General features: G+C 43.0%; 1 protein-coding gene across 3 annotated transcripts in view; it reads right to left on the bottom strand.

The window, feature by feature from the left end:
• LOC147012368 (von Willebrand factor A domain-containing protein 5A-like) overlaps positions 1-25299 on the bottom strand; it is a 110049-nt gene that overhangs the window by 54306 nt on the left and 30444 nt on the right. For all 3 annotated transcript variants that reach the window (XM_085856448.1, XM_085856449.1, XM_085856450.1), the window contains exons 5-13: positions 23576-23739; positions 23305-23416; positions 21176-21372; positions 18230-18318; positions 17826-17967; positions 17437-17516; positions 10261-10375; positions 8206-8364; positions 2242-2351 (exon numbers count right to left, since the gene is read on the bottom strand). In XM_085856448.1, the coding sequence (XP_085712574.1) occupies positions 2242-2351; positions 8206-8364; positions 10261-10375; positions 17437-17516; positions 17826-17967; positions 18230-18318; positions 21176-21372; positions 23305-23416; positions 23576-23739 (1168 nt within the window). The remainder of the gene's footprint in view (positions 1-2241; positions 2352-8205; positions 8365-10260; positions 10376-17436; positions 17517-17825; positions 17968-18229; positions 18319-21175; positions 21373-23304; positions 23417-23575; positions 23740-25299) is intronic.

Here is a 25299-nt window from a genome sequence, read left to right as displayed (position 1 = left end):
TTTGATAAGAGTGGGCCTCCTCCTTCCTTGGGTCAACTTTTGTTAAGCTCAAAACCTCATGAACATGAAACTTTTTTCAGTCTTAATTTTAAAAAGTTTTGAGAAAGCTGGTGTGTTACTACAACCAAACACATTTTCCCTAGATCGTGCATAGTTGCCAACCATCCCAGGTTTCCCTGGATGATTGTCCGAGAAATTGGATTGAGGTCTCAGTGTCCGCCAACTATTCCAAGCTGGCCGGGCCTATGCGATCGCATCCATGGGGTTGTTCTACAAGCTGGGTAAGCAGTACATTATCCAATATGAAGATGCACAAGAGGATCTTCTAATCCATGCCTGTATACATACTGTATTCGTTCAGGTATTAGGTAACCTGAGATTACCATCGGCACTATAATGACCCACAAGTTGGTTCGCATGATGTCATTGTGAGACACAAAGGCTACACAGCTACAGTTGAAACAAACTGAACAATCCATTTAATATTTGCATTAATTTATGTGTGTGTCAGTTTGCCAGTTGTTATGTTCACGAGGTTTATTGTGTTCGATAGTGTTCATTAATATTCTGGAAAGTTTGTGCAATAACGTTGACACTTTTGGGGTGGATTGAAATCGTTTTTGTCGTGGTCGCTGTGGTTCTCAAAATATGTCCTTTTTCTTGTTTTCTTTATTTTCTTCATTTTTTTTGCTTTTTCTGCTACAAGACCTTCCCTTCCACTTCTATTTTCGATTCCCCCATTCGAGGCTGGGTAGAGCCCGTGAAAGAGCTCCGTGGATTCCTTCCAAGGGGGGTGAGTCGGAGGCCCTGTTTGCGTGTTGGGGACAGGGTGTGGAGCTGATGGGGAACAAGGCCAGCCGTGGCCGGGTGCACGTGGTATTGGAGGACATTAAGAGACGAGGCTGAGGCATGTACGGCCGGCATGAATCGTCTCAGTGAATGGAAGGCAAGGTGCTGTGTCCTGGTGTTGGAAGAGTTTGAGAAGTTACGCGGATTGATTGGGGTTGTGGAGTATCGGGATGCTCCCCACGGAGGGAGGAAGGTGGTGAGGCGTCATCCTTGGTGGGGGGGGGGAGGGGGGGTTGGTGGTTGAGCCTGAGGCGAGACCGCATTGAGTCATCCAAAAACATGTTTGGATTCTCTTCTCCACTCCTTCTCTATTCACACTATCTTTCTTTTTCCCTTTTATTTTAATACCCTGGCAAATATTATTTTGTTGTTTTGCTTGACCCGTCCTCTCTTTTGGGATTAGATAGGGACATTTGTCGGGGGGCGACTGATTGTTGTGTCTGTCTTGTTTTGGCACTTGTCAGTCATTATTTAATTATTTTCTTCACCTCCAAATGTCCATGGAATTTTCTCTTTTTTTATTGCTTGATTGTATATCCTGCAGGTGGGTTTATCCTGGATGAGGGATTTGTACTCATTTATTTTTCCTTGCATTGCATTGCTGGGATGGCGTACCTGCACTCGTGGTGTATTGTTGAGCAAGGCTGATCTGTGGCTTGGTTTATCCTGAGTAAAGGATCTGCATTCATTTCTGAACTGGAATTGTATTGGTGGATCGGTATACATTCACATTCTGTGTACCTCTGGGATTGCGCAAGCACGCGGATAATCTCGCTCGGTCATTTCCGGCTGCTTAGATGGCGCAGCCATTTAACGGGAAAACGTATTGACCTCCTGAGTACGACAATTAGGACCCCCGGAGCAATAGGCTGTGACCCAGCCCTCTACCCAAGGGCAAGGTCGTAACACAGTCTGCTCTTTCTGAAGGGGGAAAAAATCGTTATGGATTGCTACATTATTGGGGGGTGGGGAGGGGGTGGGGAGGGGGGTGGGGGTAGGTGGGTGTGGAGGATTTTAAAACCTTGCATGTCCAAGGAAAAGAACTAAATTGAGGAAAATGTACCATTCTGTCTGGAGAATGGACGACTGGAGGATTGCCAGTTTGGCCTTCGTGTATAACAAAATTTACTTTGCCCTGAAGATGTTGGTCTCCTTAGCAACTTCAATCCGAGAATCAGAACCTATTCCTGCAGGACAATAGACCTGGATGAGCAGAGTGTGAAAGAATTTCGTTATCCAGTGTAAATCTAAAATTCCACACCAAATGCACCTGCAATTAAATCAAATGCACCGGCAATCACATTTTATCGCCACAACAACTCCCCCCTCTCATCACCATCTTCCACCGAATCAACTCTTTATCTTCCAATTAAATCTTGCCATTGAACTCACCCAGACATGCCTTCCTCTTCCCAAAAAGAGAAAGGGAGCGAATGTTCCATGAGCTGACCACGAAGCTTGTAAGTGAAAACTGCATCTCCTTCCCACTTATCTTGAGGAACCTGTGGGAGATTCGAGAACAGAAAGCCGAGTGAGAGAAGCGACACAATGAAATGCAGATGTGAGGGAAATAATTATTTGATTGTGCACATAAAACAAGTTCGATCTCGAGGATAATGCAAACGGAAATCTGATGCACGATTTGAGGACAGCCAAGGCTTATCAGACTGCAGTCACAAGCAGTCACCGATACATCAGTCCAGTGCGATAGCAGAAATGCCTCAACAGTTCAATGCTGTAATTGATTATTCCACATATAGACTAACACTTAATCCAATACATTTATGGAGGATAATGATATTAAATGCAGAACAGAAATGACCTCTCCACTTCAGATTGGCAATACCTCTTCACCTTAAACTAAAGGATTGAAATAACCCATGCTTTACATACTATTGGACCCCGCTATTCGTGGATTCGCTACTTACAGGTCATAAAGTGTGACATCCCTCTCCCTTTTTGCAGGTGTGACAAAAAATGCAGGTAGGAGATCTGTGGAAGGGAGAGGGATGGGGCGGGGAACACGGTGTGTACAAGACGGACATTACAGGGACTTTCAGGAAGGAAAGCAGGGAATTTGAAGGAGGTGGGTTTGGGGTGGATTAACGGGGGTAGAAAAGATCGAGGTTTTGGATGGGGGATGATAAGAGGTGGTGGTGAATAGCTGTTTTGAAGGCCTGGAGGGAAGAATGGGATTGAACAGAGTGAGAGAGTTTATTCCAAAGGTGGGGAAAAAAGAGGAATGAAAGAGTGAAGGTGAGCAGTGATTCGTGATTTTGGTAGTGTTACCAGAAAGGGGTTGTTGGCAGACCTTGAGCGCCCTGCGGAAATGTGGTGGGGACAAATCGCAGACACAGCAGTGAGGGCGAGACCCGAGAGGAGATGGTAGAAGACAGAAAGACCACCGACCTGCCTGTGGTGAGAGAGTGAGAGGAAGAGAGTTTGGTGAGCAGGGGAGGGTGACAGACCATGTCGAAAGCATGGGATATGTCTTGGGATATGTCTCTGATTTCATGTCTGGCATTGAGGACCTCCATCCATTGTTGGGAGAGCAGAAGCAGCATATTCAAGGAAGACTGACCTGGTCTGAAACCAAATTGATGATCAGAAATCAAGCCATTGGAGAAGAGGAAGGATTTAATGTCTGAAGTGATGATGGATTCCATCACCTTGCTGATGATTGGGAGAAGGTCGATTGGTTTGTAGTTGCAGGGTTCTGTCTTTGCACCTTTTTTATGCAGAGCAGTAATGTTTTATGATTTCCAATCAGATGGCAGATGACCTTGAGCAAATGAGAGGGTGAATAGAACAGAGAGAGGGTGGGCAAGAGCAGAATAACAAGTTTTTAGGACACGTGGGCTGATGCTGTCTGGACCGGTTGCAGAATCTAAGTCGAGGTTTGACAGTAAGCTCTCCACCTTGTCAGGAGAAAAGGACACAGAGTCCAGGTTCATTTGGGTGCGAATGGGTAAAGTGGGTACAGAAAGTGATGGGTTTCGGACACAAGATTTAGATGCAAACATGGAGTTTAGGCGTTCAGCCATTTCATGTGCGGTATCAGCAGTGCGGCCATTTGGGGTAATGGAGGGGATGGAAGGGAAACATACACCAGAAACAGACTTGATTCGATGCCACCAGGATTTGGAGGAGGGAGAGAGGTTTGAGAGTTCAGACTTGAGATTAGAAAGATGTTGTGTTCTGGCTCTCCTCAGGGTAGATACACTTGTTCTGAGCTTTGTGGAAGGAACTGAGATTACCCTCAGTTGGGTTTGCTTTCTATGAGGCAAAAGCAAGTTGTTTCAGTACAACTGCATCGCCACAAGTTTCAGTGAACCAAGGGTGGGAGGAAGGGTAGGACAACTGAAGACAAGAGGGGATAAATCTGTGCATGAGGGAGAGCAAGTTTCTTTGAAAGAATTCCCAGGATGAGTTGATGTTGGAGAACGTAGCGATTGGAGACCAGTGTCGAAATTTGATGGCTGCTTGAAGACCCTGCCAGTCAGCCTGAGTGAAATGCCAGTCTCGCCGGCACTGTGGTGGTTCTCTAATAATAGCCAGAGAGATGTCCACTTTGACAAGCACATGGGCATAAGAACCGATTGGAGCAGAGGAAGAACAGTAGATATTTTCAGGGAAATTTGTCAAAATCAGATCCAGAAGAGCTGGAGTACCGTTGGTTGAGAATCGTGTCAGGAAGTTGACAGATTGAGTCAGTCCCAATGAGTCGCAGAAGTCCTTTGCTGAAGTGCCATGGCAGGTGAGAGAAGTACCCACACCTAGCCAACTGGCATGATGACAATTGAAGTCACTACATATGAGGAAGAGAGAGTTTGGATGAAAGGATAGAAATTGGTTCATGTTTTCGGATAGTGAGGTGTAAATGGAGTCAATCTTTGTTAGCTGGGTACACTCTGACCGTCTACATGTCAGGATAAAGATCGCTAATCCCCACTCACCCAGATGAGAAAGTAGACATTGGCGGGACAGCAATTACTGGCTGAGGGCTGCCCAGCTTGAGGCGGGTGCTGACTGACCAATAGGACACGATAGTCTTTCCCACCCATCGGTAGTAACCCATGGTGCCTTTGCCCTCTGCCAATCGAGATAGATTTATAACCTGTAAACTGCTACCACCTGTGTTGGTTCCCTCACTTATCAAAGTAAGGATTAAGTGTTCTCTTCATTTAGTTTTTAATGACAGCTTTGTATGGTGTGTGTGTGTGTGTATAAAGATGTGTGTGTAGATATATGTGTGTAGATGTGTGTGTGTGTGTGTGTGTGTAGATATGTGTGTGCGTGTGTAGATATATGTGTGCGTGTGTAGATATGTGTGTGCGTGTGTATATTAAATTTTGTGTGGTATGTATTTATGTGTTTGTATGTCGCTGCAAAGCCAAGGCAGGTTTTTGGGGGGCTCAGACTTGCCCAGTATCTAAGCGCCCCCCCCTTCGACCTCACAGGCGACATCCAGAGGAAAGACAGACATCTCTACGTCTGGAGCCTGTTTGAGCAAGCACCTTCTGGCAACTCCTACAACCAAAGGGATCACCATCTGCCTTATGGAGCTCCACTCTGCAGTAACTTTTCTGTTGTTGTCAGGCTCCCTTCGCCTTGGACTCACCAAAGCCTGACTCACTAGGCAGTGAGTGCTACTTGACCCATAGCTGGGATCTGGGTGATTTGACACCAGGGCATGTCCACACACTGGTGGACCAGCACATCACATCTCTGGGGGCCGAGCTTCCTCCGAGATCCCCTATAGATTAGCCTAGGTCTGCAAGGTGCCTTGTTACCATGTGTCACTATGAGGAGGCACAACAGAAGTCTTGGTGAGACAGAGGCTGAATACTGGCAGGAAAGGCTTATGCACTCGGTTCTCTCTTCGCTTTAAGCTAGCCAGCGGCGATGGATCAAGACCATTGCACGAGACACGTCATCACCCTTTTGGCAATACACTGACACCAAAACTGGCGAAATGGGGACCTGAGTTTGTGGGTCATTTGGATCCCCTGTGTCTCTTGGGTCTTTTGGGTCCTTTGGGTATTTTAGGTCTTCAGTGTCCTCGGGGTCTTTTAGGTGCTTTGTTTCCACGAGGTCTTTTGGATATTTTCGGTCTTTAAGGGTCTTTGGGGTCTTTTGGATCCTCGGAGTGTTTTGGGTCATTTAGGTCCTCAGAGTCATTTGGGTCTTCAAGGTTGTTGAGGACTTTTTGGTCCTTGGGGTCTTTTAGTTACTCAGGGTCGTTTGGGTCCTTTGGGGTGGGGGGGGGAGGGGGTCTTTTTGGTCCTCTATGTACTCTCGGTTAAGTATGTCAGGTTTCAAGTGTGGGTGATGTTTGGTCAGCTGTTGAACCAATGAGTGAAGAGCGGACATTCATACATACATTTGCTCCATTATATGTAGATTATTGTTATTGTTCGACCCTTTTTTGTCCTATTTTTGCTCTTATTTTTTAACATTTATTTCTCAGCAACCATTTGTCCGATTGACAATATTTTCAGAGCTACAACATTAAAAAAAATTACCCCCGTGCGGGAGTGACGGTCATCTCTGCGAGAAAATATATAGCCTCCTGAAGGTAGGGGGCAGTTTTTGCAAACTTTGAAGTCACGTGACGCGAAAACGAAAGCGAATATCGAAAATCCGGCCTGACAAAATTTAGATATTGTCCCATAGATTTATATGCCACAATCAAATTCAAGATCGCTTGAGAAATGCAGGAGGAGATAGATTTTGAAAATCGTCATTTTTCGCATGAAAATCGTCATTTTCGCATTTTTTGCCAACTTTGAAGTCATGTGACATGAAAACGAGAGCAAATATCGAAAATCCGGCTCGATCAAAATTTAGATATTGTCCCATAGATTCATATGCCACAATCAAATTCAAGATCGCTTGAGAAATGGCGGAGGAGATAGAATTTGAAAATCGTCATTTTCGCAACTTCAAAGGCCTCTTGACCTTGACCTTGACCTTCGGTGACCTTGAAAGTCATACCATCGTGTACGTCTCATCGACCTCTATCAGGATCACTAATGACCAGATCTCCCGCTTCAACATCATTGTGAACGGACGGACGGATGGACAGATCGTCACCTCTCTTCTCAACACCAATATTATTAGGTCATGCTCGAAGAGATGAGTTAAAAAGGAGCGAACCCCCCCCCCCCCACGGAGAATATATTAATTATAATTGTGACATCATAGGTCACTGGAAACGGCAGCCATCTTGGATTAACACCAAAAATTAAAGCATTTTATCTCTGAAAATGGTGATCGGAAAAATATGAAACTAGGCACATCTCATTCTACTCCCAATGGGGAATTGGGGATTGTAAGGACGACGTCATCGGTGAAGCGGTAGACCAGCCATAAATGTTTTAATCAAAATCTTTGTTTATCATTGAGATTCAGTGTGTATGTCCAGGCCATAACATTTTACCAATTGAGCTTTTGTCATCAAATCTTCAACAAACCTTTGTTATGAGATTGTGGAGAACACCAGTTAATAAAATGAACAATTTTTTGAAAACTGTCATTTTCTTCAAGTACAAAGTGGAAGCAGATGGGCTTTGCATTTCCAGATGCTTTCTAGTTTCAATTTTTCACAGTAAGCCACCACCCCGAGTCTATTTGTGTCATAAACACATTATGGAACAATTATAATCGATTAAATTCGCACTGGTCCGATATAATGTCGTTCTCAATTTTTTAAGTACTGTACAGTACTGTAATGTAGTGTGCCCTGCAATTTTTTTTAAATAGTCACGTGGCGTCTGCCAGTGTAGAAGCAATAATGTCACCTCACCCGATAATGGAGAACCGACAACATGGCAAGCGCTTAGTGGATGCTGTGTCACTTTATCGCCTAGTCTCGCATGTGTCACCCTGTGGTGAAACATACTTCGGTATGTCTCATATGTACTCGAGTGAAGGTCAAGTTAAGTTTGGGTGAAATTTTTTTTCCCCTGGCAACGCATCCTCCCATTATAACACGATGTACATGGGGAAATTGTTTCTGAATAACATCGTTTTGTATGTACGGATCAATGACATAAATTGGCGACATGCTGTATTTACATTTTAACTGTTTTGATGATTCTTATTTTTATTTTAATCAATTCATTTTGAGAAAAAAAACCTTCTTCAATCAACTGTTTTGCTCGATTGCTCCAAGATGAAAAGATTAATTTATGTTAATGATTTGAAAGAGGAATGGATCACCTTACTGTTCTAAAATTCGTTTGGTTTGAAATGCTGAAGGTTTTTTTTTTTTTATTATTCCCAATTGAAACATTTCTGAGATCCATTATCATCAGTACAATGGCAATTCCCATAACAATCCCTCCATCTCACCTCCCCTTTCAGGTGTGCATAAAGCACAGTGCGCTGTGTGAGGAAGATGTTGGATGGCACTCGTGGGGTGACTACCGCAGAGAGTGTCGAAGGAAGATGCCAAGAGAAAGAGATGTCTGTCAACACCGGCTGCAGAGCACAGTTGAGCGCACCCAAAACCTGCAAATGGATGATGCCAAAGGGAGAAAACAGATATTAATGGAGATAAGGTGAGACATCAACCAACACAAGGTTAAGAGGTAGCCCCAGGTAGCCTCCTCTCCACACTAAAGTTTGAAACTACTTCGTGCAAAAACTTGGTGGAGCTATAACCCATGGTCCTTGTCCCTGCTAACTTCAAAGAAACCAAGCAAGGCATCAGTACTTTTTCATATTGGGTGCATTTTAATAACAACCATACTTGGTAAGTTGTCATAAAATTGTGAATTCCACGTGACTAAGTATACCTCAATGCTACATTTTGTTATTGTCAGGATCACCAACTCATGGGATTTAAACCACAACAAATGGATCTTTAATTCAATCTTTGGACTGCCAGAATGGTGTAGAGGTATGCATACTTGCCTTTGAGCTATCTAACTTAGGTTTGAATCTCAGCCCAGTTACAAACTCTCATCCTGGTATTTCACAGGCAGGTTGAGACATCAATGTGTGCTGTTCCTCGGAAAGACATTAAACTAGGCGTCCCATTTACCGGAATTAGGTGGTGGACATTAAAGATATCAGTGTCCTTCGGGAAGAGTAGGTGAGCTATCCGCCAGCACCATAAACAAATTCCAAATTTATGCCCTGACTTCCTGAGTTGGAGTGGTGACCCAACCAGGATTGTAGCATAATAACTGCTTTGGCAGCACCAACACTCTACATAGGGTATGGTACATAATGATGATGCACTCTTTGGTTACAGTTATGCAACTTTTGTGAAGCAGAAACGCAGCTGTAGCTCTTTATCAAACAATAACAAGTCTATAAGGTTTTCCAAGATAAATCAGAGAAATCATGGAACTCGCTCGTATGGTGCAGTGGCAAGTAATGAATCATAGCGATTGTCTTCAAATGACTGCCAATTAAATACTGGGTCTCCCAATAAAGAGCAAAATAAACTGGATTTGCCTGCCAATTTTGTTTCTCAACTTGTGCTTACGTAAATTAATGTTTGGAGATTCGACAAATTAAGCACGAATGAGTTTGGAACTTGTTAATGGTGATAGTGTCCTCGTGCAGATATGTACTGTGATAATATGACAAGGCAGCAAAGCAAACAATTATATTTGTCTGTGGTGACTACAAAAAAAAAGTAAGACAGGTACCGGTTCAAAGTACACTGCCGCCATGCCAAATAAATATAAAACAATCCTCCAGGGCGCGACATTGCCGGGGCGCATTTAGCGCCCGGCAATGTCACCTTGCAGCACATGGAGTCGGAATTGGGAGGAATCAGTGTACAATAATTGATTGATGAATTGCAAAATTAAAAATAAATAATAATCGTAAAATAATAAATTTCTTAATCAATTGGCCGATAGCATACCTAAACCACCACTGTTTCATCCGAATCTGTAACTTTTTAAAAATTAAGTAATAAATCGAAAAAAAAATCAATTAAACAATAAATCAAAAATACCCTTTACGGCCAATTCACTTGTATACTGCCGTGTCCAAATTTCAGCTTCCGAGGTCAAAAGATGGCTGAGATATTGCCCAGATGAGGAATAAAATAAATAAATAATAAATCGATAAAAATTAAATAATTAATCAATTAATTGATTAATCAAAAAATAAAAATAATAAAAAAAAATTCCAAAGCAAATCTTCATCTTTGTCCCCCAAATTTCAGCTTCCCAGCTCAAAAGATGGGCGAGATAACGCACGGACAAACAAACAAAGAAGAAAACAAGAAAACAGAGTAAAACCTGAGTACTCCCTCCCTTCAGCACCCGGCGATATCGTCATACATCATCGATATATGGAATAGGGAAGGAGCGGTGTTGAATTAGTTGATTAAGACTGAAACGGGTAAGTAAGAATACTTTGATGTGGCGAGTCACGGATTACCTTGGCTTGGAGCCTGTCAGAGCCGGAGACAAACTCAGCAATACCCCCTCCAGCTTTTGCCAATCCACGAACAAGATCAGTTGAGGCTCCTGCGCCGATTCCAAAAGAAAAACACCTAAACATAAACAGTGCGAAAGTTAAAGTGATTAAAACGTCCATAAGAATCATAAATAAAAATGAAGGCTGAGATGGAGACCAGGGGAAAATATAAAAAAACCATAACATATGTACACACACACACACACACACACACACACACACACACACACACACACACACACACACACACACACACACACACACACACACACACACACACACACACACACACACACACTTGCTTGCTTAATGAATAAAGAGCTGTAAATCATGTGCTTTTCACCAGTGCTTGTGTGTGTGTGTAAATAAATAGTTGGTTGTTCTTTCAAATCTGTCTCAGTTATCCTTTCCTCCATTGGTCCAGCATAGTCTGCATGCATTGTTAGCCAGGAAATTGTACCCCACCGATTGGCTCTACATGTTAGTCAGTACGTACTTGGCAGCTCCACTCAGCTGCACCTGATCAGGAAAGGTAAGACAAGTTTGTTTTGAGGGCACAAGCCCCTCTTGATCCTGCAAGTTCAATGGAAAGGTAACACATGAAGTCAAGAGAACCCTGCAAGGATTGGCAGTAACAATCGGTGGCCATGGTTGACTAACAACCTGCCGGGCTGCGGAGTTATCTGTGGCACATCAGCAGACAGGGCCGGGTGTTCGGAAGGAATCCGAGGGCTTCTCCTTGTGATAATCCCCAAACCCATAGTCCGCAACAGTATATACAGGTAGTGGACAAAAAAGAAAGAAAAAGGAAACACCAATGCAAAGTCACTTAATAGGGCGTTGGGCCACCACGTGCAGCCAGTATGGCCTGTATGTGCTGAAATTTTACAGGATGGATATCTTCCACGAGAGAGTCAATCAACTTGCTCCTGTTTAATGGAGTTGGAAAACGCTGTCTCAGGTGTCGTTCCAGAATATCCCATACATGCTCGATTGGATTCAGATCTGTTGACTGAGAAGGCCATGATATATTGATAATAATACATGTGTCATGCTCATCAAATCATTGGGCAAGCACACGTGCTCTGTGGATGGGGTCATTGTCATCCTGGAAGTCACCCCACCCGGCAGGAAAGAAATGCTGCAACATGGGGTGAAGATGATCACTCAGTACCATTAAGTAATGATTGTATTGACCTTGCCTTCTAAGGGAATGACTACACCCAAACCATGTCAAGAAATTGTAGCCCACATTACAAAACCACCAGAACCCTTCACTGTTAGAACCAAGCACTCAGGGTTGTAGACTTCTTTGGGTTGGTGCCACACGTGCACTCATCCTTTTGTCTAGAACATGGCGAAGGATGATTCATCTGACCATATCACATTTCTCCACTACTCGATAGTCCATTGCCTGTGCTCTTTGCACCACTTGACTCGCAAACATGTACTGCTCGGTGTGATGAATGGTTTGTGCACTGCAACCAGACTATGGTATCCCACTCTGTGGAGTTCTCGGCAGATTGTTTTTTTATGAAAATTGTTGCTCACACCCCAGGTTGAAATTTGCATTCAAATGATCTGCAGTTGCTCGCCTGCTTTGCCGAGCACTTAAATTAATGCACGGATATCACAATCCTGGAGTATGCGCTCCCGCCCACTGTTGCCCTTTCCGATGATGTCTTTCCCTTGGAGTTCCATGCCAACATCACCTAAAACACCATTGCTCGTGAAACATCAGCAAGTTGAGCAGTTTTTCCACTGAAGTTCCTGCAAAACGCGCTCCAACAATCACCCCTCTTTCAAAGCCACTGATGTCTCCTCTTGCAAGCATGCTAGACATAATTATAGGCAACCAGGCCTGTGCAGCATTTTTATAAATTACCTGAAGTATTCTGGGATGTTATTTGCTGAATTAATACATGGGCCACACCTGTGTGGGAGCCATTGCTTTTGATATACTTGGTTTCCCTCATTTACCCAGGTGTTTCCAATTTTGTCCACGACTTGCAGGTGTGTATGTGTGTGTTTGTGTGTGTGTGTGTGTGTGTGTGTGTGTGTGTGTGTGTGTGTGTGTGTGTGTGTGTGTGTGTGTGTGTGTGTGTTCATTAAGGCCTAAGTCACATTTGGCACGGCAGCCATAGGGTCTCCAAAATCTATGGCCACTAGCAATTATAGGGCGGCCACAGTATTTCCACGGTCACACAATGTAGCAGTCACATATGTTTTTATTTTTCGGGGAGCCGAATGGGGTATTTAGAAATTGTGGAGACCGAAAATGTGGGGGTGCCGTACGGTCTTTGATTTGATGTCGCACGGTGACCTTAGGGCGTCCCTGCGGCAGCCATAGAATTTTCAATGCAGACGCAAGGTAGCCTCAAGGTAGCCTCAAGGTGCCCGCAAGGCGACCGCAGGGGGGCCCTAAGGCGAACGTGCGGCCAGACGGACGGTAACGAGTGGGTATATATACCAGTTCTTTTTTTACTGAAATAAAAATATAACAGTTCGGAATATACCAGTATATACAACTGAATATACTCTAACTATATATATATATATATATATATATATATATATATATATATATATATATATATATATATATATATATATATATATATATATCTGAATATACTAGTTCGGAGTATGTATAGGCAAAGACCTATACTCCGATCTCTAGCGGTAGTGCACAGTGGACGCACGGTCAACGCAGACTGCCACGGAGGCCGTACATGGGATGCACGGCGGGCGTAGGGGAACCGTGCGTCGACCCTGCGTTGCCCGCAGGTAGTCAGACAGACCGCAAGGCCACCGTACGTTGAACACAGGGACGCCTGAGGAATACCCTACGGCGACCGTGGAAATAGTGCGGCCGCCGTAATTTTTTGGGGGTTGGCAAAATTCATTTTTCATTGATAAGAGCCTACGGCAGCCGCACGAATAACGCAAGCCCACCGTACGCCCTACATACAGTCGACGTGGAACACATCTACGTCACAGCTTGGCTTGTCGAATTGCTTCGGCCAACGTGGAAATGAAAAAAGTTATAACTCTGCGCTATAATTCCACGGCGACCCCTACGGCCTGTAAAAGATAGCCATACGGCATAGGGCCACCCTGAGGCCACCTCAGAAACTCTGCAGCCACCACACGTTTCTGTCAATTCAGGGGGGGGGGGGGTACCGCCGCCGTATCCAAGCCGTAGAACAAATGTGACTTAGGCCTAAACATAACATATTATCTTTGCTAACCCACCTTGTTCCTCTCACCATTCTCTTTCTTTTTTACCTGCACCACCAAAGGTGGAGGGAGGTAATGTTTTCACCCGTCTGTTTGTCTCAGTTTGTGTGCAGTATATCTCAAAAAATCGTGGACGGATTTGGATGAAATTTGGTGGACAGGATGGGTGTGTGACAAGGACGAACCCTCAAGATTTTTCTGAAGATCCGGATCCAGATCAGGCGACTCAAATTTTTGAAGTGATTCTTCACCACTTCATAGGGCGAAACCGATATATAGCCTGATATCTCAAAAAAGTTGCAGACGGATTCGGACGAAACTTGGTAGACACGTTGGGTGTGTGGAAAAGAAGAATCAATTCGATTTTGGTGAAGATCCGAATCTGGATCTATATACGAGAATTATTTATTTTAAAAAAATGATTCTTCACCACTGGGAGATGGGAACAAAAACGATATAATTCTGTATAGCATGATATTTCAAAAATGTTTTGGGCCCAATATGTTCTCATGGATCAACTATTGCATGGTAGAGGTATGTGCTCTACCGAGTGCCCTTATAGTTATTCAAGTGATTCTTCACCATTGAGAGATAGAGCGAAACGATATCTCAAAAAGTTGTAGAGAATTTATACGAAACATGGTGGACGGGTTGGGTGTGCGACCTGGACAAATTCATTCGATTTTGGTGAAGATCCGAATCCGGACACAATAATTATTTAATTTTTGAAGTGATGCTTCATCATTGAGAGAAGGGGCTTAAAACGATATATAGCCTGATATTTCAATAATTTATTGGGCCCGATATGTTCTGTTGGATCAGGCATTATGTGGCGGAGGTATGCGCTCTACCGAGTGCCCTTCTTTTTTTTCTTTTTCTTTTTTTGGATACATTGTCGAGGCTCGTATGAGAGCTAACACATAACGCACAACAAGGGGGGCAGGAGACAAGAGGTTGGGAGAGGGAAGGACAAAACAGTGAGGAACAGAGACATTAGGAGATCTGTGGGAGGGAGAGGGATGGGGCAGGGAACACAGGGTAAACAAGATGGACACCACAGGGACTTTCAGGACCTTACATGACAGGGAACTTTTGGGAAGGAAGGCAGAGAATTTGAAGGAGGTGGGCTTGGGATGGATTGACTGGGGTAGAAAAGATCATGGTTTTGGATGGGGGAATATAAAAGATGGTGGTGAACAACTGTTTTGAAGACCTGGAGGGAAGAATGGCATTGAAGAGAGTGTGGGAGTTTGTTCCAAAGTTGGGGAAAACAAAGGAATGAAAGAGTGAAGATGAGCAGTGATTCGTGATTTTGGTAGTTTTACCAGAAGGGAGTTGTTGGCGGACCTTGAGCGCCCTGCGGAAATATTGGGGGGGGGGAGGGAGCACATATCGCAGACAAAGCATGGGGGGGCGGCAGACCAGAGAGGAGACTGTAGAAAACAGAAACACCACCGACTTCCCTGCGGTGAGAGAGTGAGATGCCGAAAGACTCAGCCTCACTACGGGAGACACCAATGATCCTAAATGCGTTGGTTTCCAGCCAAGAGGGGAGAGCAGTACTCCATCAGGCTGCGGACGAAAGCTTTGTGTGTGGTCAGGAGCTCAGGTGGGCCAAGGAAGGACTTTGCACGATGGAGGATTCCCAGTCAGCGACTGGCTTTGGGGGCCAGGTTGGAAATGTTGCTTTCCCAGGAAAGATAATGGCAGATAGTTAGACCTAGAAGCTTGAATGAATGGACTTATTCAAGTGGATTGTTGAGAAAGTATATGGGGGGGGGGGGTGGGAGGGGGTTCCAAACAGTCCTTTCGGAAAGACATTGTGAGAGTGTGACATTTGTCAGGATTGAAAGACATGTTCCACGTGTTGGACCAGTTTGTGATTTTAACCAGATCTGCAGAGAGAGAAGAAGCTGCTGTTTACCGGTCTGACGGATGACAGATGGTACGGCAGAGGGTGGAGTCATCAGTAAAGAGATAAAGAGGATTTTGCAGAGAATTGGAGAGATCATTGATGAAAACCAGAAAAATAACAGGGCCCAGAACGCTGCGTTGAGGAACTGCATCCTGGAAAGGAAGATGGGATGAAAGAACTCCATTTCGGGCCACACGTTGGCTGCGATAAGAGAGGAAGTCTGAGAGCCATGAGTGGAGATGGCCTTGGATTCCATAGGAAGAGAATTTGGTGAGCAGGGCAGGGTGCCAGACTTTGTCAAAAGCATGGGATTTGTCTTGGGATATGGCTCTGATTTAATGTTTAGCATTGAGGACCTCCATCCATTGTTGGGAGAGCAGAAGCAGCATATTCAGGGTAGAGTGACCTTGTCTGAATCCAAATTGATGATCAGAAATCAAGCCATTGGAGAAGAGGAAGGATTTAATGTCTGAAGCGATGATGGATTATATAACCTTGATGATTGTGAGAAGGCTGATTGGTCTGTAGTTGCAGGGATCTGTTATTGCACCTTTTTAATGCAAAGCCGTCATGTTTGCTGATTTCCAAGCAGATGGCAGATGACCATGAACAAATGAGAGGGTGAAAAGAGCAGAGAGAGGGTGAGCAAGAGCAGAGGAGTAGGTTTTTAGGACACATGGACTGATGCCGTCTGGACCGGTTACAGAATCTGAGTCGAGGTTTGACAGCAAGCTCTCCACTTTGTCAGAAGAAAAAGACACAGAGTCCAGGGACAGCTGGGCACGAATGGGTAAGGTGGGTACAGCAAGTGATGGGTTTTGGACACAAGATTTAGATGCAAACATAGAGTTCAGGCATTCAGCCTTTTCACGTACGGTATCAGCAGTGCGGCCATTTAAGGTAAGGCAGGGGATGGAGGGGGAACATACACCAGAAACAGAGTTGATTAGATGCCACCAGGATTTGGACGAGGGAGAGAGGTTTGAGAGTTCAGACTTGAGATTATAAAAATGTTGTTTTCTGGCTCTCCTGAAGGTAGATACAAACTTGTTCCTAGCTTTATGGAAGGAACTGAGATTACCCTCAGTTGGGTTTGCTTTGCATGAGGCAAATCAAGTTGTTTCAGGACAACTGCCTCGCCACAAGCTTCAGTGATCCATGGGTGGGAGGAAGTGTAGGACAACTGAAGATGAGAACGGATAAATCTGTGCATGAGAGAGCGTAAGTTTCTTTGAAAGAATTCACAGGACGAGTTGATGTTGGAGAAAGTAGCGATGGGAGAGCAGTCTAGAATGTTTGATGGCTACTTGAAGACCCTGCCAGTCAGCCTGAGTGAAATGCCAGATTCGCCGGCACTCAGGTTGTCCAATAACAGCCAGAGAGATGTCCACTTATAGTCTCTTTCTCTCCTGTCCTGTCTTGTCCTCTCCTCTCCTCTCCTCTCCTCTCCGTTATTTCTTAACCATTATTTCAGGTATTTCAGGCGTCATTTTAGTTTTTACAGCTCTGTTGTTTTTTTTTTTTTCCACCAGGCTCGTGCATCAATGCTTAGTGCCCACTTTTAAAATAACAGAGGACAGAACAGAAAACATAAGCTCACAGGGATGAATTGTTTAGATACAGACAATGGGAGGGAGGAGGAACCATCTATTTGTTACATATGCATCACATATCTATTGCATAAAAAATACATCATGCTTATAGTAAACAAATACTAAGAAATAACAAACATTATATTAAACAATTTTACCATGTAGCTTTTGTATTGCATAGATATGATGTCATCCATGTACCATGAAAGTTCGAGGAAGACAAAGTTTAGCAGAATGCTTTATTTCGGTTAACCAAACATGACATGAGTAACATCAGAACTGATTGACATGTCTCTGGTGCATTACTGCAGGAGAGTTAAAGGAAGGAGTAAAAAAAAGAAGAAAGAAATTAAGTAAATTGATGAGAGCAGAATCAAAGTTAGTGGTTACCTGTGAGCGTGTGCATTCCGCTCAACTTCAGCAATAACATCACGGGTATTTCCCACTTCACCATCAGTCAGAATGAACAACTGTAAAAGAATAATGAAAAACTAGGTCTTGCTCATGAAGGTAGACAGATAGAACAACGAATGGAATCAACAGGATGTTTACCAAAGAATGACAACCACCATGGGAAGTTAGGAGAAATGTATTTTCTTCCAACGCTGGGGTTAACGCCCGAAACGTAAGATTTTCCATACTTCACATAGCAGCGAACATACTTCAATAAAAGTTATGTTGATTCCATCCTATGTTCAGATTACATCCACTCACACACATGTACAGCTCTTTCCACAGACACCCAACATGCATATTGGCATTTCCTCCAATGATATCACCTGGCGTGGAAACCCTGGGTATTCGGGTTGACGGTAAACATGCTGCAGTGGACCCAGGATCTCAGTGCCTCCTAAATCACACATTACTTTCACATGGGCTAAGGCTTCATCCAGACTCTGCTGGCAGTAATCCTTACTTTCTCTAGTAAGAGGAGATATAAAAAGGGCAAAAGTTAATGTGGTTCGTGTGTGTCTGAGAAGAGTGAGGAATGTTTAATGATGTGGTGAGTGATCAAATCAAGGCTCAGGTATGAAACACGCATAGGAAGTAAGAATTATGGAAAGCAAATATTCATTAACAAAATTTCAGCATAAATCTTCACACAATGGATAGTGGAGGGAGAGTGGAAGGGGGTGGGGGTGGGGGGGGGGAGTGGAATCTGTGTAAGCAAATGCAAACTTACGGGAAGCAAGGTCTGAATGAGGATCCAAAGCTGATAATGTTAAACTTGCAGCCAAGAGGCAAACTCTTCAATAACAACACCAGGGTTTCCTGAAAATGCAAGAAAGCAAAGTTTAACTCAGGTGGTGAAACCAGTCAACAGAGATTGCTGTGATGGGTCATTATTGATGTTGATATGTTTTACATCAAATAAATGTGGGAAACGTTAACATGGTTGTTCTGTGCGGATTATGCGGTTTTACCATGAGACATAATCTGCGGCGAAGCTCACCACAACAGTCAGGAATTGTGTCTGATGTATAAACGACGAATGTGGTCATCATTGGTTAGATATTTATTGGTATACCATCCTGATGAGGACAAATCAGCCTGAAATCCAGATTGGTGGTTCCGTTTGATGTTTAACTGAAGATGACCATATAATCTTTGTCTCTTTGACAGTGTCATCGGGCCAAAGCCTCTGTGTTGGAGACGATGCTTTGGTGTGGACTGTTGTCCAATGGAGATCAGCAGAGTGCTTGTCAGACTCTTCATGTTTCGATTTTCTCGCTGGTCACATCATGTGCCTTCTGGTCGAATGGCTTGCATTTGCAGGAACAATTGTCTGGGTGGCAGATGAATGGTTGTTCTGTGCAGATTATGCGGTTTTACCGTACGAGACATAATCCGCGGTGATGCTCACCATAACAGTCAGGAGGTGCGTCTGACATATAAATGATGAATGTGGTCATCATTGGTAAGATATTTATTGGTAAACCATCCTGATGAGGGCAAATGTGCCCAAAATCCGGATTGGTGGTTCTGTTTGTCAAAGAGACAATGATTATATGGTCATCATCAGTTAAGCATCAGTCACTGGCCGAAGCCTCTGTGTTGGAGGCGATGCTTTGGTGTGGACTGTTGTCCAATGGACACTCCTCATGTGTATGTGTATATATATTTGTTAATACCACGTGGGGTTGACTCTGCCTGTCATCCTTCTGAGGTCGGCAAAATGAGTGCCAGCTTGCTGGTATCCTCTGTCGGAGTGGCGACCCATCCAGGATTGTGCCCAATAGCCAAGGAGACTGCTTAGGCAGCACCAATGCTCTGCACAGAGCATGGTCCCAATATATATATATATATATATATATATATATATATATATATATATATATATATATATATATATATATATATATATATATATATATATATATATATATATATATATATATATATATATATATATATATATATATATATCTATATATATATCTATCTTCTTCTTTCGGCTGCTCCCGTTAGGGGTCGCCACAGCGGATCATCCGTATGATCCGCATAGTGATTTGGCACAGGTTTTACGCCGGATGCCCTTCCTGACGCAACCCTGGTCGCCTCTTACGACACAGGGATATGGTACACCTATTTTAACCGGGGTATACACCGGCCCAGTACACTGGTACTCATTTCGCCGATCTCGGAAGGATGACAGGCTGAGTCAACATATATATATATATATATATATATATATATATATATATATATATATATATATATATATATATATATATATATATATATATATATATATATATATATATATATATATATATGAAAGCCTCAAATATCATAGGTTCTAATAGCGTAGATTTCTTTCAATCACAGGCAGCATATTGTGTTCCAGTTTCATTACCGTGGCATTTAATTTTGGCCAATCACTGTTTTTGAGCTGAGATGAGTCATTGTTTGCATCCACATGTACGATTGCCTCCCATCATGAGCCTTTTATTGTTCCTTATGCATCGTTAATCATAGTAATCAGATCAGCATATGGAGCGAAGCTAAGTTTAATGAGTCATCATCGAACAGGAAATGACATACAGAGATTCTGTATTACTAGATCTTCAAGATCTAGTGGACACACAATCATTAATAATGGCACCCAAACGTAAAATGACGGAAAAAATTAATGAGTTGTTGGATACGTTAGGCCAATGTTGATCTTTGAATAAAACAGAAATTTGGCCTATGTTGACCTTTTGGTTTATATTGACTTCAAAAAAAATTAATGGTTGAATTAAGTGAGGTGATATGAAAATTCTGCTCAACTTTCAAGTCAACCGGATGAAAATTGACAATTTTAGAAATTCCGGCCCAAGTTGACCTTAAAAGTAAGAGGTAGTTTAATTCAATAACCAAATGTGCAAATCCTTTTCAAATTTCTAGTCAATCGGATGAAAACTGAGGATTTTAGAAAATTGGCCGATGTTGACCTTTGGCATTTGTTGATCTCAAAAGAGTGTCCGCTAAATCACACGTTTCAATTTCCTCCATTGAATGATTTTCGGTGTACGCTCTTAACAAAATGGAGACGCGTACGACGTAAGCCATAAGTACGTACCGTTAATTCAACCCTGTTTTTGCAGGGTAATTAAAGATAGTTATCTCTGTTCTGTAATCTGAGCATCATTATGTCACCACCAACAGAGAGCTTCACTGTAACCCATATTGGCACCTGCAGTATTTCTTTTAAGGCACAATGGCAGGTCTATTTTGCCACAGACAGTTGTGGTCCTTCCGCTGCACCAAACTTTCATCAGAATATTCGGTGTTTTATGGTTATGGTACAAGGAATGCGTATCAGAGGCCTCCAAAGCTTGCAGCAGGTTTTGTGGAAAACCAACTCTAGGTTCGACACAATGGACTCACGATTCAAGTAATGGTAGAAAATCCCACCTACAACCAATGCAAAACTCAGAGCAGCTCAAGTAAGCATCCAAGTACAACAATGTCACAAAAGCTATTAAATGGCCACATAACAAAGATTATTATGGATCATCAAATAACTTATGCATCACATGTTTTTGGAGGACATTCAGAAACTTAAAGGGAAAGCAAGGCCAAATTTATGAATGTACAAGAACAGCTGAGTGCAATATTTCAACAAAGCAAGAAACAATCAAACCTTGGCACTTTCAATTCTTGTTTGCTGTATATCACCATCACAATACGATTGCATGCTTCCAGAACAATCAACCACAAAAATGAACTCTCCGGTCTCTCCATCATTGTGCGAATTAACTTTGCTTTCTTTTATGCTCTTCTTGAGATTCTCCCCTGGCACAAAACTCAGCATAACGAGTGGTTCTGACATGAAAGGTTCTGTAAATAAGTGACAAAGAAATGTTGGAAGATAGATGTCAAAGATAAGCTAAAAGTCAATGCCAATCATATATCTCACCGATGATGGCAGCTGTGACCAAGATATCTAATCTACACACAGCCACAGCTGTTTACATCTGTTAATACAAATAGATACCTCCTTGTCATTTTGGTGCAAAGTTGAGCTCTGAATAACACCATTGAGTGGCCTCTCAGTTGCATCAGTGGTAGCTTTAGACAGCTCTGGCAGAACAGCCAAGAGACCGTGATCAATTGTCCAATGGAAAGCAGAGCTCTGGCTCAATCAAAAAAAAGGCAGAAAGTTTACAGATGTCAAAATAATACATGATGCAGAGGCAGGGGTGGAAAGGTGAAAAGAACGCCATAAGAAGCATAAAAAGGAAGAGGAATGTTATGAAAACAGGAAATCGATAGGAAAGACTGAAATAAAAATTATGGTTATTAGGGTTAAACGAAATGACAAAAAGGAATGAACGTGGATATGCATGGATAGAAAAAAGGTGAGAATGTTAAATAGAGCAGAAAGATAGGAATGAGACTGACATGGAAGCTAAACAGTGAGTGTAAGGAAGCTACAGATTTACAATAGTCATTATTATGGAGGATAAGGTCAAAATATTCAAAAAGAGACGTGAAGAAAAGTGAACAAGGAAAGCCATTACGTGGATGTAAAAACGTATTTTGGATGAAGAGATCAAAGAGAAAAGATTTCAAACACAAGGACAAGGTGAAAAGTCCATTAAAATTATAATCTTGTGTTGTATCCTCAATAAACATTCTGGGTCAAATTTATGAAAGTCACTAAGCAAGTGTCTTGCCAACACATATCTAACCCTTAAACGGTGACGAAGACATTCGTTGTATGCTCACAGCTAATCGCTCATGAGATAGCAATTTACGAAGGGAGACAAACATTCAATTAGTTTTTGCTTGCCTAAGTTATGATTCAATGCCGTTTAAACATTTATTTTGTTCAGTGCGCCATGTAAGAGGTTACCTAACCAATTCACCAAAATGACTCCACATTGGCCTCGCAAATTTTTAATTTGCGTGTTCCAACCAAGACAGGAGAACAACACATTGCCTGTGAAACACTGCATTATATCTCTCACATCCAAATGAAATGATGCACTTGCATCGAATTGCAGCATCACAGACAATTGTTGGAGGGGATTCAGCAAATTGCTTATCATGGGTTGATCCAGGTCATGTTGCCGTAGATTCAGCAGCCCACAAAATGATTCTTTCGAGTCTATTCTCCAGAGGATATTGTCATAGTTTTATTCTTGGAGATTTCAATGCACGTCAGCATACTGCCCCCCTATTCCTATCCTCTTTTGCCTTCTCTTGAGCCAATTCAAGCACTCCTAATGCATCCACATTCACCACCCTATATAAACTACCAATTTTAAACCATGCAATGCTTTCTTCAAAGCCTTAAACACAATCTAAACCATGGCCTCACTTACGTGTGGAGGTTCTTTGTCGTTTAAATGTTTGCGATTAGGTTTTGATCTAACATTCGATGATCTCTCTTCGGGGATTGGCCATTAACTTTGAAAGGGGATCATTGCATCATTATTGATTCTACATGTGTCTAACTTTGAAACGACTTTCATAAATTTGGTCCCTAATCTTTTTCCAAATAACCTTCACATATGTATAAAGATAAATGTCGACTCAATCAAGCTCCAAAATGAATCCTGAAGCTTCTTAACACACTTTCCGACGAAATAGGGTTTGTAAAGAGGGTTAATTGGCATTCTGTGGAACTTCCAGAACATCGCTGTTTAAAAAAAGATCATATTCAAAGGTTCTTTGTGGAATTTCTATTTTCATGCCACAGATTACAATTCTGATTTCTAGAATGAGTTCGAGTCGTGGTTTCCAAATTAAAAAGGATGCCGATACCTTTGGCAGATGTATCTCCTGCCTCCACAATGGCGACTGGTCTCTCGCCATCTCGATACATCAATTCCAATTCGACATCACGGTCAAAGAGAAAGCCTGAATCCAGGGAAACCTACAAGCAGAATTATTTAACATTAGATAATTGCTCCTCACAATGTATTCAATCAATTAGGAAATGTTTCCATTGTGTCATCAGAAGTCTGAAGGTTGATGCCATCTGTAGGCTATGTTAGTGAGAGTCAGATAGTTAGGGAAGAAGAGACTGACAAACCTCGGCAGATGTTCCACTTTGGCGAGACAGAGGACAAAGAGGACAGTTTGATGTGATGTTTTCCACTCCGGCCGGCCACTCCGCAGTTAAGGAGAACTTCAAAGAGTATGGAGTGGGAGTCATCATGTATGGAACATTCTTCACAGGGTTTGTGCTCTCAGTACCTGTGAAAAGGAAAGTAAGAGTGAAATAAGACATGTAATGATAAAATGAAAGTGATTTCCCATCAATCTTGTGTTTCAAGAATATTCTCGACAATTATTTGTCTTATAAAGAATATTCTCAACAATTATTACAATGCATGCGCGAAGTGAAAAGTGGGGTTAAGCAATTGGTTAACTTTGTCTCTCTGTGTCAACAAACGTGTTTACCAAGGAACAACTTTCTTCTTTATCTCTTTGCTGATGATTATCTTTCCTCTTTATCTCTTTGCTGATGAGGCCGTCCTCTGCCGTACCATCTGTCATCCCTCAGACCGGCAAGCAGCAGCTTCTTCACTCACTGCAGATCTGGATAAAAATCACAAACTGGTCCAACACATGGAACATGTCTTTCAATCCTGACAAATCTCACATTCTCACTATGTCTCACCGAAAGGACCACCTGGAAACCACCCCTCATCTACTTTCTCAACAATCCTCTGGAAGAAGTCCTTTCATTCAAGCTTCTGGGTCTCACTATCTGCCATGATCTTTCCTGGGAAAGCCACATTTCCAACCTGGCCTCCAAAGCCAGTCGTCGACTGGGAATCCTCCGTCGTGCAAAGTCCTTCCTTGGCCCACCTGAGCTCTTGACCACAAACAAAGCTTTCGTCTCCAGCCTGATGGAGCACTGCTCTCCCCTTTGGGCCAATGCTCCCGCCTCTCACCTTTCTCAGCTTCATGCTGTGGAAACCAAGGCATTTAGGATTATTGGTGTCTCTCTTGATGAGGCTGAGTCTTTGGGCCTCTCACTCTCTCACCACAGGCAGGTCGGTGGTCTTTCTATCTTCTACCATCTCCTCTCCGGTCTCACCCCCCCCCGCTGTGTCTGCGATTTGTACTCCTATCCCCATATTTCAGCAGGGCGCTCAAGGTCCACCAACAACCCCTTTCTGGTAAAACTACCATAATCACGAATCACTGCTCACTTTCACTCTTTCATTCCTCTTTTTTCCCACCTTTGGAATAAATTCCCTCACTCTGTTCAATCCCGTTATTCCCTCCAGGCCTTCAAAACAGCTGTTCACCACCACCTCATATCGTCCCTCATCCAAATCCTCGATCTTTTATACCCCCATGAATCCACCCCAATCGCACCCCCTTCAAATTCCCTGCTTTCCTTCCTGAAAGTCCCTGTAGTGTCCATCTTGTATACCCCATGTTCCCCGCCCCATCCCTCTCCCTTCCATAGATCTCATATCTCTGTTCCCCACTGTTTTGTCCTTCCCACTTCCACTCCACTTGTCTCAAGACCCCCTTGCTGCGCATTGTGTTAGCTCTTATACAAGCCTTGACAAGGTATACAAAAAAAAAAAAAACCGTACCCATCCATCCATTAGGACCATACTCTGTACAGAGCGTCGGTGCTGCCGAAGCAGTTTCCTGGGCCATTGGGCACAATCCTGGACTGGTCGCCACTCAAACGCAGGATACTAGAATGGCTCAATCATCCCAGCAAGCTGGTACTCATTTTGCCAACCTTGGAAAGATGACAGGCTGAGTAAACCCCATCTGGTATTAATT

The sequence above is a fragment of the Eptatretus burgeri genome, chromosome 15, assembly GCF_056783735.1.
Source record: "Eptatretus burgeri isolate ZD-2024b chromosome 15, Ebu_testis_v1, whole genome shotgun sequence".
Classification (NCBI taxonomy): Eukaryota; Metazoa; Chordata; class Myxini; order Myxiniformes; family Myxinidae; genus Eptatretus; species Eptatretus burgeri.
This window is presented reverse-complemented; position numbering and strand designations above follow the sequence as displayed.